Genomic DNA, 14,204 nt, shown 5'->3' on the forward strand with positions numbered 1-14,204 from the left:
CCAGAGAAAATGGGCTCCCAAGTTCCATTTTTGGCTGCGATGGTCTCCTGCAACTCTTTGCCAGCGAAAACAGAGTTGGGGGAGCACGCGTGGCCCGAGCGAGCTGTTTCCAGTTTGGAAGTCCTCCTGCAGCCCTCTGCCAGTGAAAATGGAGCTGGGGGTAGGGGACAGGCTGCATGCAGCCGTCTCAACCTTCGTTTTCATGGGCAGAAGTACCACAGGCTGGTCCTTCGTTGTTTCCAGGGCGGCCCTGTGGGCTAGATCTAAGCGCACACACACACAAACACACACACACACACACACCGGACTGGATCTGGCCCCTGGGCCTTGAGTTTGACACCCCTGGACTAAAATGAGAAAACCTTGAGAAAAATGAGAAAAATGGTTGTAAGTTATTTTTTTCAGCGGTGTAGCTTCAAACGGTCCATAAGCGAACTGTTGTAAGTTGAGGACTTCCTGTATTTCTGCATTGGGCATGCTCCACCTAACAAACTTCCTTCCTGACTTCAGACTTGGCTTTGATGTTGCTAACTTAAGTTTTTCTCCATTTTCCCCCTTGCAGCGAATGCATCATATTTCCTTCTTCCTTATTTTTGTTACCGTTTTCATTTCCCCATTCCACTGTTCTTTCTTTCTTTCTTTTTCTGGCTAAGGGCAAGAGCGGGAAGTCCCGGGTCTAAATGTCATCTTTTCAAAAGCAAGGAAGCAACCGCTTTCTCGGTCTGAGTGGGACTGGCCTACTTAATGGGGGCAAGGTTAGCACCTAAATGGGTTAAGGCAAGCACACACACACCCCGCTTTTCATCCAAAGTCCTTTAGATCTAGATTTAGCCTATATTGCTTAAAATCGCAATGTCCACATTCTTCTCCATCTCATTTACTGAAAAGGGGAAGTTGGAAAAACAGGAATATTAAGTGAACTATTTGCCGCCAGTTTGAACATATTATTTTAAGATTCAGAATTGGTATTTTTTGGGGGGGGGGGGAGTTACTCCAACCTTTGGGTTTTGCATTTGTTACCAGGTGCAAAAGCAATTTATGGAAATCCTGATAGTGAAGATCACTACGATATCTAGGCTTCAGAAATTCAGATGAGCATTAAGTACCTTCCTCCAAATGCTGTTGGGCTTCATTGATGACAAGAAATCCATGATGTAAGACTGTAGCGATCCTGCCATCTTACAACTTTTTCTGTGGCGGTCATTAAAAAAACACCATGATTGTTAAAGTTAAATCTATTATGTTCTGTTCTTATTCTATTCTGTTTTGCTATTCTTTTCTGTTCAGTTCCAGTTCTATTCTGTTATGTTCTATTATGCTATTCTATTCTACTCTACATTGTTCTGTTATTCTATTCTGTTCTGTTATTCTATTCTATTCTGTTCTGTTATTCTCTTCTGTTTTGTTATTCTCTTCTGTTCAGTTCCAGTTCTATTCTGTTATGTTCTATTATGCTATTCTATTCTACTCTACATTGTTCTGTTATTCTATTCTATTCTGTTATTCTATTCTATTCTGTTCTGTTATTCTCTTCTGTTTTGTTATTCTCTTCTGTTCAGTTCCAGTTCTATTCTGTTATGTTCTATTATGCTATTCTATTCTACTCTACATTGTTCTGTTATTCTATTCTGTTCTGTTATTCTATTCTGTTATTCTATTCTGTTCTGTTATTCTATTCTGTTTTGTTATTCTATTCTATTCAGTTCCAGTTCTATTCTGTTATGTTCTATTATGCTATTCTACTCTACTCTACATTGTTCTGTTATTCTATTCTGTTCTGTAATTCTATTCTGTTTTGTTATTCTATTCTGTTCAGTTCCAGTTCTATTCTGTTATGTTCTATTATGCTATTCTATGCTACTCTACGTTGTTCTGTTATTCTATTCTGTTCTGTTATTCTATTCTGTTTTGTTATTCTATTCTGTTCAGTTCCAGTTCTATTCTGTTATGTTCTATTATGCTATTCTATGCTACTCTACGTTGTTCTGTTATTCTATTCTGTTCTGTTATTCTATTCTGTTTTGTTATTCTATTCTGTTCAGTTCCAGTTCTATTCTGTTATGTTCTATTATGCTATTCTATTCTACTCTACATTGTTCTGTTATTCTGTTCTGTTATTCTATTCTGTTATTCTATTCTGTTTTGTTATTCTATTCTGTTCAGTTCCAGTTCTATTCTGTTATGTTCTATTATGCTATTCTATTCTACTCTACATTGTTCTGTTATTCTATTCTGTTCTGTTATTCTATTCTATTCTGTTTTGTTATTGTATTCTGTTCTGTTCTGTTTTGTTATTCTATTCAATTCTGCCCTACCCAACTCATTTGATTTTTATAACAGAGACCGGGAGAAAGAATGATTGTTGAAAGGACTCGAGTCCAGAGTCTTCCCAGATACGTGAAATTTTAAATATTTTCATCCTTGAGGAAGAAAAGCTAAAAAGGGCTTCCATCCCAGTGGCCAACTTCCTAATTGATTTTAAAAATAAATCCTCCAACTTGAATGATGATGACTTTGTCGTGGACTTTGCCAGTCAGTTTTGCTTAGCAACCGTTAAGGAAGTGTTTTGAAATTTATTTTCCTCTAGTGTAGAATGTCTGTTGACTTCTCCATCTAGACTAAAATTTCGGTATTTCCTGGTCATTTCCAGTCTATATACCTGGCTCATCTGACCTTTACTTACCTTTTCAAGAATTAACCAAGTTTGGATTTGCTTACATCTATCTGGGCAGGCCAATATGTAACAACTGCTACCGTCTAGAGAAGGGGTGTCAAACTTGTATTGTCAAATTGTCATCATGTGACATATCGCAACTTCCCCCCTTCGCTAAAATAGAGATGGGGGTGTGTTAGGTAAGCTCCCCGTTGGGAGAGCGAGTGCGTTCAGAGAAGCGTTGTGAGAGTTGTGTTGGAGAACACACAAACCAGCATACAGAGACACTGCAGTTTAAATAGGCTTTTACTTTCGTGGAAATAGAGGTATCAGAGTCCATCAAACAGTCCAAGTCATACACGGATAAGACAGTCAGTCATCAATGTCTTTCAGTTAAGGGATAATCCAAATAACACAGTCCAGCGTCATATAAACAGTTCGATACTCACATTTTGCTAACAGTTGCAAAACTTACAATAGCTCATGGCACTTCCAGCTTGCAAAAACACTCAGATCAGATCAGCCCAGCATCTAACGAACAGAGAGCTAACAGTCGTTCTGGCTCCCTCTTATGGCCGATTGAGGAAACAGCAACCAATCACATTTTACAGTATGCTTTAAAGAAACAGGTACAACATTGTTACATGATTTATATATTGCCAACCCAACTGTTAGATTATATTCCTAACAGGGTGGCCAGTCCGTGACGCATTCAGCCCACAGGTCGTGAGTTTGACACCCTTGTTCTAGAACCAATAGTAGATGCTTATTCTATTCTGGACATTTCTGAACATCACAGCTCCAGAGTGAGGCTGACAAATTAGAAACAAGGCCAGGGGAAGATGGACAGAAATCACGCAGGGGCACTTGACACAGGCTGAAGGGACATGGGGTGTTCAGCCTGGAGAAAATAATAATCATTGCAGCCTTCTCCATGGTCATGTGATCAAAATTCAGATGCTCGGCAACTGGCATGTAGGTTTGCACTACCCCAGGATCATATGATTCTCCTTTCGCGACCTTCTGACAAGCCAAGTCAATGGGGAAGCCAGAGTCGCTTAACAACCATGTTACTAACTTAACAACTGCAGTGATTTGCTTAACATCTGTGGCAAGAAAGGTCGTAAAATGGGGCAAAGCCCAATAGCTGTCAAACAGGAAATTTGGGTTCAATGTTACTACATGTAAAATGCATCTGAAGCAGGAGTGTTCCTACTGCAGACCCGGGACTGCATGTATTGTGCTCGTTTGGAAATCCTTGTTATGGCCCGCCAGCAGCAGCAGATTCGGACAGTGAGGAGGTTGGGGAGGAAGATGGGCCAGTCCTGGAGTCTGGGGAAGGCTCTGATGAGGGCTCTGTGTTGGAGGCAGAGATGGAACCAGGGCCGTCTGACAGTTATCAGCTGCTTTCGGAGTCAGCATCAGTGAGGCAGAGGAACAGCTGGAGCCTGTTCCCAGTATGTGCATGCACAGAGTTGCCACAGGAAGGGAACAGCTAAAGAACAGGGGTTGACTTGGGAATAAGGCCACAGGTAGATGATGAATGGCCCCTCCCAGAGGAAATAAAAGAGGAGCAAAAGGGGAGTGGAGTTTGCAGGAGAAAATTAGTTTGCTTGATTGGTTCGTGACTCTCCGAGACTCCTTGCCAAGTTTTGCAGATATCGGTTTGGCAGCTCTCCAAGCCAGATAAGGTCTGTGACTGTAAATCCTCCCTTGAAAGACTTTGCTGGATGTGAATGAGCAGAATTCAGTCAATTAATAAAAGGGGTTTTTGTCGGGACCAGAAGTTTGTTTCATGCTCTTGGGAAGCCTCACTCAGAACAATCCTGACTCGTTTAAGGCAATCTTACTTATTGCAAGGAACAGAGTTCATTGCTACCCTTTATTTGACTGTTTAATGGAGGAGGCAATAAAGCCCCCAAACAGGTCCAATTCATTTTCATTGTTTCAGGAAGAAAATTGGAAAATTTCCAGCAGCTTCCCTGGGTTATGATGTCAGCAGCTGGGAGGTTGATGGAGCTGGATTCCCAGCTTCGTTCCAGAAGAGGGGCCAAGACTCCTTCCAGGAAGCTCTGTCCAGAAGTTAAGAAGATTTATTTGCTCATCTCAAAGGGCTCTGAGGCTTTTTTTCTTTTTTTAATCGATAGTTTTTTCTCAGGCCTTTGAAATGAGGTCCTTTCCGAAAAAGAAAGAGAGAGAAAAACGCTACTCGCTTCTTGTTGATCACGTTAGTATGACATCATTTCGTGCATCTTTACAGGAAGAACGCGGGATGCGGTGGCTCAGTGGCTAAGAAGATGCTGAGCTTGTTGATCAGAAAGGTCGGCAGTTTGGCGGTTCGAATCCCTAGAGCCGCGTAACGGAGTGAGCTCCCGTTACTTGTCCCAGCTTCTGCCAACCTAGCAGTTTGAAAGCATGTAAAAAAATGCAAGGAGAAAAATAGGAACCTCCTTTGGTGGGAAGGGAACAGCGTTCCGTGCGCCTTCGGTATTAAGTCACTTTTTTCATGGCTGTTGTAACTTTGAACGGTTGCTAAATGAACTCTGTAAGTCAAGGATTACCTATATTTTTTTTAAAAAAAACTTCATTTGAGAAAAGGAATTCTGAGCATCAAAAAAAACCAAAAAACCACCCTTATCTAAAATATTGGAATGCAATGTTGGTGTTGAATAAAATATAAGCCTAGCATTGTAGATCCGAACAGCAAAGCGCCAATAGCCACACCTCTATTTCTGTTAGCAGTCTATGGCTTTGAAAAGTGGTTGAGAGTTGATTCATAGTGTTGAAATACCAGGCTGCCAAAATAGATGACTTTCCTTTATTCCAGCCTTCGGTTCCGAAATGCCCCCATAGCTATCCTTCCTAGCTTGGTTTCAAAAAGCTGGCGTGTTTTTGCCAAGATTGTGTGGCTCAACAAGAGTTTGTAGGTTATAATTAGCATCAGAATGCTCCCCCTGCCTTTGCTTGTGCTATGCAGGATTTGCCCCCACACACATTTGATATTTGTGTGTGTGTGTGTGTTTACTTTCCCACCCAATGTCTGCTTTCTGCCACCCACTTGTTGAAATGTTCTGAAACATCGCAGCTTAATTTTCCTTCCTTCTCTTCTTTCTCCCTTCGGTGCTAGTTTTATGATGTATCCCAGGGGAAAGGAAGGAGGAGAAATTGAGGACGAATAAATACTGTTGAAACCCAACCATTCCCCCTTTTAATTGTGGCCCATGAGCTATGTATAGCCGTGATGGCAAACCTATAGCACACGTGGCACAGATGGCATGGAGAGCCATGTCTGCGGGCACGCGAGCTGTTGCCCAGGTCAGCTCCATGGCGCATGTGCGCACGCTTCCCACTGGCCAGCTGATGTTTGGGTCTCTGGTGGGAGAAGCGCATTCATGCGCGGTGGGTGTAGGGTTGCACGTGCATGCATGGGGGAGTGGGGGGTCGCACACATGCATGGGGGGTTAGGGTTAGGATTAGGGTTAGCATAGCATGCCAGGCCCCTCCGCCCTCTCTTGTTTCTCAAAGTTTGCCTATATTCATCTTCATTGCATCAATGACATTATCTAGGCCATCTCCTCATTTGCTGTCCCCTTCTTTTTTCTGCCTTCCATCTTCCTCAACATCAGGATCTTGTCTTCTCATTTGTTGGCCAAAGTATTTGAACTTCAGCATCAATATCTGATGTTCCAAAGAATAAGCATGGTTGATTTGAGTCAAGGTTGATCCGGTGGTAGCCATGCGCTAATTTGAAGGACCTCAGCCAGGGGTGGGTTTCAAAAATTTCACCAATGGGTTCTCTGCCTGGTCGCTAGGTGGGTGTGGTCATGGTGGGCATGGCCTAGTTGGCCTCCTGCACCACGGCAGGAGGTGTGTGTGTTTTTGTCTTCCCCAGTCTCCGGAGGTTTTCCTCGGGCCGTTGGGAGGGCAAAAATTGCTTCCCTCAGACTCCGGAGGCCTTCTGGAGTTTCCGGGAGGCCTGTTTTCCCCCCTCCCCGAGCCTCCGGGCGGACCCTGCATTTACCTCACGTCCAAAACAGGCCACGTGGAGACTCCTAGGAGGGGAGGGGCAGGATGGCCGCCCAGTTCCTCCAAACCCGAACCCTAATCCGAACCGGCCAGTTGTTCAGTGGGTTGCATCTCTCCAACTTGAAACATACCCTATTTTTAAACCAATTTGTAGCGAGCAAAGTTCAACCTTTTGATTTATTTTACCTCAAAGAAGAAAAAGGAAATGAAAATTTTCTACCTGCCTCGTAACAGAAAGGTTTTGCAGGGAAAGAGCAAAGTGCAATCTTCAGTATTTTTAGCAATCCGTCTTCCAGTGCCTACTGTCATTTCAGGGAGGGCCAAATGTTGCCCTTTGTCTTGGCAATTTTCAGTGATATTGGAGAGTTTCTCCATATATCCAACTTAAATTTATGGATGTCCCTGTTGGCTGTGTTTGTGGACTCCTGTTGTTGAATTTATGTACAGATAATTGAGTACATAGAAAATCAACTTTATCAAAACGCATATCCATCTAATTCAACCTATGTACAGATTTATTAGATAGTCTTCTTTTGCCCATCTCCCATATTGAATATAGCAATTCGTAGAAGTTCTCCAAATGCAGCAGTTTGTGCAAGTTCTGTGTGTTGATATTTATTCTTTCTACCTGATCCCAAAAATGTGATATATCTAAACACAAATACAATTAGCTGTGCATCTCCTGAAATGATAGAATCAGGAAGCTGCAGACTCATCTGTTGGCTGGCGGGTAAAGACACTAAAATCATACCACAATGGCAAAGTTCAGTATTGTAGCCTTACAGATATGGGACTATCGAAGAAAGAAACAGAAAGTATAGGAAGACAGTGGCTTTGCTCTTATCGTTGTACATCGTAATTTTCTGTTGTTATGTACAGTAAGATTATGTTTTGAATTTATCCTTTACTGGAAAGGAGTCCATGGTGGCATGTTGATCTATACAGCAGCGGTATTTCCTGGAAGATGGCGGATGGAGCTTCTCCATTTCTCCCAACGGCAGTGTCAGGCCTGCAGCCATCTTTTCTTTTGGATCTTTGGCCTGCCACACTTTTTATTATTCTACTATGCATTTTCTACGGTGGGAAAATGGGAGGGGGGGTTGTACGGACTTAGATGCTATGCAGCCATAACAACATTCTTTCTAGAAAGCCAAGGTCATCCTTTGTCTCTGCACCTCTGCACCAGACCGGAACTGGATGGGTGGAACTGCCAGCATGGCAGTGGAAAATTGGACCATGTGTTGGACTTGTGGGTGTGGGGGCAAGATCCTGAACTTTCAACTTGGTGGGGAAAACTGGGAAGCTTTCAGATTCGGGTTTTCCCAGATGTGCCAACATGGCTCTCTTAATAAATTGGAATTTTGAGGAATATTTTGCCTTGGATTCTGATTTACATTTGGATACTATTTGGAACCCTGACATTAACCCAAATCTGAAAGGTTGTGTCTCCTTTCCCGCAGGTGAAAGCAAGGGACTCCTCCCCTTGATCCTCTGAGGGTTTCTTGTGGTTCCAAGATTAAGTCTTACATCTAAGGGCAGAGTGCATAGACTAAATCTATAGTCAGAGTTCATTTTCTCCTGACAGATTATGAGGGTATGGGACGTGTTCCTTGATTTTGCTCAGGGGTGTTAAACTCCAGGCCTTCAGGCTAGATCCGGCCTGCAGAGTGTTTAGATCTGGCCAGTGGGGCCGCCCTGGAAACGGAGAAGGACCGGCCCAGGGTGCCTCTGCCAGCAAAAACAGAGCTCGCGAGGGCCACGTGCAACCCTCCAGGTCTCCGTTTTCGGCTGCGACAGCCTCCAGCAGCCCTCTGCCAGCGAAAACAGAGACTGGGAGAGCCGCACGCGGCCTTCACGAGCTCCCTTTTTGCTGGCAGAGTGCTAGCAAAAGGAACTACTAGCAAAAGTGGCATTTGATCACACGGGTTACATTGAGCTGGCCACACACACACCCTCCCCAGGGCAAACACAACCCTGATGTCAGTGAAATGGAGTTTGACACCCCTGATCTGTGTTCTTTGTCTAATCAGGTGGAAGGTAGCATTTGCAGAAATAAGGAGTTACACGTGCTCCAAAAAAAGAGAGAGAGAGGGATTGAGATTGAGCAGCCACATGGAGGAGATGAATGTCTACAGCAGGGGCCCCCAAACGTTTGGGCACCCGGGACCGATTCCATAGAGAAAGGTTTTTCCAAGGATCGGCGGGCGCGTGGTTTTGCATGCTGCCTGCATCCCGCGGATGGGGCTTTGCTTGTTTGCGAGGGGCAGTTGCTGGCATGCCGTGGATCGGGGATTGGCGACCCCTGATCTACAGTGTCTGTGTTGCGGTTAGTATAAGAAGACCGGGATATCTCCGATCCATGAGTTCTAGCTTCTCTAACTTAATGCACATACCTGCACACTTGTGCTTTCGAAATGCTAATTCCATTACCCACACTTCTCCACACTTCTACATCCTGCTGGCCTCCACCAAGGGATTGTAAGCATCTTCTTGACATCCTTCTGTTGATTTCTCTACAGGTTTGCAACCCATCTACTGGAGCAGAGACGATGTGGGTCAATGGCTAAAGTGGGCGGAGAAGGAGTTCTCCCTTAGAACCATTGACAGCAATACCTTTGAGATGAATGGCAAAGCTCTTTTGCTACTAACCAAAGAGGACTTCCGATACAGATCTCCACATTCTGGTGAGTAATTTTAAGAACTAATTAAAGAAGGAGATCTCTTACTGCATTACTAGCCAACAATGCAAAACCTGTCAGAGATCAGATGTGGTTGAGAATCTTCATCTGCAATATTTTTAATTAAACTTTATTGCGTTCGCATTATTTTTATAAGGGACGTGGTGGATCAATGGCTAAGACACTGGGTTGTCAATCAAAAAGTTTGGCGGTTCGAATCCCTAGCACCGCGTAATGGAGTGAGCTCCCTTTCCTTGTCCCAGCTTCTGCCAACCTAGCAGTTTGAAAGCATGTAAAAAATGCAAGTAGAAAAATAGGAATCACCTTTGGTGAGAAGGTAACAGCGTTCCGTGCGCCTTCGGTGTTTAGTCATGTGGCCACATGACCATGGAGACATCTTCGGGCACTGCTGGCTCTTCGGCTGAGCACTGCCCCCTAGAGTCGGGAACGACTAGCACATATATGCGAGGGGAACTTTTACCTTTACTTTTGATTATTACACATTTTTACTTGTTGCAGAAATGGCCACCCCATTTAGTTTAGATGGGATGGACCCTAACAGCAAACAAATTCCATTTAACATTGATTCCATTTTGATCATTATTTTAAATAATACAAGAACTTAGTGAAGGGAGAAATAAAACAATTCCAAACTCTTTTTTAGGGGAGAGGGATAAGTGGGATGGGGAAAATGGAAATTTGATTCATTCTCATCATACAAATTTTATTTCCATTTTCCAGAGTATTGGCTGTTTTATTCATTTTTGTCATCTGCAAATCTGATAAGCATTTTCCTCCTCCAAGTCAGTAATACAAAATATTGTGGGAGAGAGGGTACAAAATGAATATCGTAGCATGCCACAGGTGTGAAAAGGAGTAACTGAAGATTAGTTTTTGCATACAATTTTGCAGCCGACCATGTGTCCATTTTATTGTCCAGTTAACTAGATAGCAAATTGGGATGTCACAGAATATTTTGTCAGTGGTAGGATGTATTATGATTAGAGCATTTGTACAATTAGAAAATTAGCCAATTTAAAAAAAAAATGAGATAAGGCTAGTCTGAAGTATTAATTCTTGACTAATTCTTTTGACTTCTGGTAATTGTCATATTTTTGCAAGAATAATTGCTGGTATGATGTGAAAAATGCATGTGTTGGAAATATTCATAACTTACTTCATGCAAGATATTCAGAGCAGCATATAATGTTACTGGAAAGAGTATATAGCAGAGGTGAAGAATGTATTAAAGAGTAATAGTGGGCAAGTTGTAGCATTAAAAATAACTGCAACACAACTTTAGAAAGCTGACCAAATTATAACTCCAGCTACACAAAAGTGCTTTAGCTTGGTATGTGAAACTCTGAAAGTCAATCTGTCAATCTAGCATTTGTTGTTAGTTGTGAAGTTGTGTCCGACCCATCGCGACCCCACGGACAACGTTCCTCCAGGCCTTCCTGTCCTCTACCATCCTCTGGAGTCCATTTAAGCTCACGCCGACTGCTTCAGTGACTCCATCCAGCCACCTCATTCTCTGTTGTCCCGTTTTTCTTTTGCCCTCAATCTTTCCCAGCATCAGGCTCTTTTCCAGTGAGTCCTTCCTTCTCATTAGGTGGCCAAAGTACTTGAGTTTCCTCTTCAGGATTTGGCCTTCTAAAGAGCAGCCAGGACTGATCTCCTCTGGGACTGACCGGTTGGATTGCCTTGCAGACCAAGGGACTCGCAGGAGTCTTCTCCAGCACCAGAGTTCAAAGGCCTCCATTCTTTGGTGCTCAGCCTTCCTTATGGTCCAACTTTCACAGCCATACATTGCAACTGGGAAAACCATAGCCTTGACTATACACACTTTTGTTGGCAGGGTGGTGTCTCTGCTTTTTAGGATGCTGTCTAGATTTGCTCAGTCCAATAGATAAGGCTGTTTTCTAAATGCTGGGATACTGAGTGAATGCAGAGTAGATGGGTAGGATCACTTAAGAGAAGTCATCTGGTATTCTAGTTTGCTACATTGCCAAAATTAAATCAGAATCTACCTCCATGTGACTTCAGTTTTTTGTTCTGAAATGAGAAAAGAAAATTCTGGACCTTCTCCTGCCTTTTGGCTGCCCATGATGGATTTAAAAAACCAGTCCTCAGAGCCCCATTCCCTCCATCATTCCTTAAAAGAACTGATTTGATGGATCTCACCTTCCGTCAAATGTGAGGTAGTCCTTGATGTACAATCTTTCGTTGAGCGAAAGATTGTTTAGCGAAAGTTACAACAGCAGTGGAAAAAGTGACTGATAACCAGAGGTGGTATTCAGCAGATTCTGACCAGTTCTGGAGTACCAGTAGTGGAAATTTTGAGTAGTTTGGAGAACTGGTAAATACCACCTCTGACTGGCCCCGCCCCCATCTATTCTCTGCCTCCTGAGTCCCAGCTGATCGGGAAGGAATGAGGATTTTGCAGTATCCTTCCCCTGGAGTGGGGAGGGAATGAAGATTTTACAGTATCCTTCCCCTGGAGTGGGGAGAGAATGAAGATTTTACAGTATCCTTCCCCTGGAGTGGGGAGGGAATGGAGATTTTACAGTATCCTTCCCCTGGAGTGGGGGGGGGAGTGGAGATTTTACATTATCCTTCCCCTGGAGTGGGGGGGGGAGTGGAAATTTTACAGTATCCTTCCCCTGGAGTGGGGAGGGAATGAAGATTTTACAGTATCCTTCCCCTGGAGTGTGCAGGAAATGGAGATTTTACAGTATCCTTCCCCTGGAGTGGGGAGGGAATGAAGAATTTACGGTATCCTTCCCCTGGAGTGGGGAGGGAATGAAGATTTTACAGTATCCTTCCCCTGGAGTGTGCAGGGAATGGAGATTTTACAGTATCCTTCCCCTGGAGTGGGGAGGGAATGGAGATTTTACAGTATCCTTCCCCTGGAGTGGGGAGGGAATGGAGATTTTACAGTATCCTTCCCCTGGAGTGGGGAGGGAATGGAGATTTTACAGTATCCTTCCCCTGGAGTGGGGGGGGAGTGGAGATTTTACAGTATCCTTCCCCTGGAGTGGGGGGGGAGTGGAGATTTTACAGTATCCTTCTCCTGGAGTGGGGAGGGAATGGAGATTTTACAGTATCCTTCCCCTGGAGTGGGGAGGGAATGGAGATTTTACAGTATCCTTTCCCTGGAGTGGGGAGGGAATGGAGATTTTGCAGTATCCTTCCCCTGGAGTGGGGAGGGAATGGAGATTTTGCAGTATCCTTCCCCTGGAGTGGGGAGGGAATGGAGATTTTGCAGTATCCTTCCCCTGGAGTGGGGAGGGAATGGAGATTTTACAGTATCCTTCCCCTGGAGTGGGGAGGGAATGGAGATTTTACAGTATCCTTCCCCTGGAGTGGGGAGGGAATGGAGATTTTACAGTATCCTTTCCCTGGAGTGGGGAGGGAATGGAGATTTTGCAGTATCCTTCCCCTGGAGTGGGGAGGGAATGGAGATTTTAAGGTATCCTTCCCCTGGAGTGGGGAGGGAATGGAGATTTTACAGTATCCTTCCCCTGGAGTGGGGTGGGAATGGAGATTTTACAGTATCCTTCCCCTGGAGTGGGGAGGGAATGGAGATTTTACAGTATCCTTCCCCTGGAGTGGGGAGGGAATGGAGATTTTACAGTATCCTTCCCCTGGAGTGGGGTGGGAATGGAGATTTTACAGTATCCTTCCCCTGGAGTGGGGAGGGAATGGAGATTTTACAGTATCCTTCCCCTGGAGTGGGGAGGGAATGGAGATTTTACAGTATCCTTCCCCTGGAGTGGGGAGGGAATGGAGATTTTACAGTATCCTTCCCCTGGAGTGGGGAGAGTATGGGGATATTGCAGTATCCTTGCAGTATCAAACTCTTTAAAAATTCATTTTCCTGAGTTGGCGTTTTTCTTCTTCCTCCTCTTCTTCCAGGTGATGTTTTATATGAGCTCCTTCAGCACATCTTGAAGCAAAGAAATTCTCATATGTTGTTTTCTCCCTTCTTCCACCCTGGGAATTCTGTTCACGCTCCTCCGCCAGATGCCATGCTGCACCAGAATCACGATGAAGGTAACTGCAAAGGTCTCTTTGTTTTACGAGGAGCAAAATGACACGAACAGGTCAGGTGATGTTGTGGAATGAAAGAAGACAATTGATGTGGGGTGGGGGGAAGCATACTGATAAAAAAGAATGTTTATGTTTGCAAATCAGGGTTGAAATGAAGAGTCCCCTTGGTGCTCTCTGGGATTGGTTGTTTTCTTGCAGATGTTTCGTTACACAGCTAGGTAACATCATCAGTGTGACACATGGAATGTGTGTGGCATCCTATTTAGATCACTTCTAATAACTGTGATTTATGAATCCTGAGTAGGCTTGAAAAGTTAGAACCATATTTCCCAAACCTGACAACTTTAAGATGTGCAGACTTCAAGTCCCAGAATTCCCCAGTGCCTTACCATATTTTTCGGAGTATAAGACGCACCTTTCCCCCCCCCCCAAAAAAGAGGGTGAAAATCTGGGTGCGTCTTATACACTGAATACAGCATTTGTGGCCTCCTGAAACCCCACTCTCTTTTCAAAAATGGATGTGCAGAGGCTTTGGGAGGCTTGCAAAGTGCTCCTGGGGGCTCGGGAGGGCAAAAATGAGCAAAAAGCGGACCGTTTTTGCCTCCCCCCCAGCCCCCAGGAGCACTGTACAAGCCTCCCAAAGCTCTGCATGCCCTTCATTTGGCAAAAAAATGAAGTGTGCAGAGAGTTTGGGAGGCCTGCAGACTGCAAAACCTTTTTTTTTAATGTACCTCTTCAAAATCATGGTGCGTCTTATACTCCAGTGTGTCTTATAGTCTGAAAAATAAGGTTGT

At 44.0% G+C, this 14,204-nt stretch overlaps 1 protein-coding gene across 1 annotated transcript in view; it reads left to right on the forward strand.

The window, feature by feature from the left end:
* The window catches only part of ETV6 (ETS variant transcription factor 6), a 140,719-nt gene that overhangs the window by 95,943 nt on the left and 30,572 nt on the right, over positions 1-14,204 (forward strand). Inside the window, exons 3-4 of the mRNA XM_032222084.1 lie at positions 9,199-9,363; positions 13,276-13,413. Coding sequence (XP_032077975.1) covers positions 9,199-9,363; positions 13,276-13,413 — 303 coding nt within the window. The remainder of the gene's footprint in view (positions 1-9,198; positions 9,364-13,275; positions 13,414-14,204) is intronic.

The sequence above is a fragment of the Thamnophis elegans genome, chromosome 7, assembly GCF_009769535.1.
Source record: "Thamnophis elegans isolate rThaEle1 chromosome 7, rThaEle1.pri, whole genome shotgun sequence".
Taxonomy (NCBI): domain Eukaryota; kingdom Metazoa; phylum Chordata; class Lepidosauria; order Squamata; family Colubridae; genus Thamnophis; species Thamnophis elegans.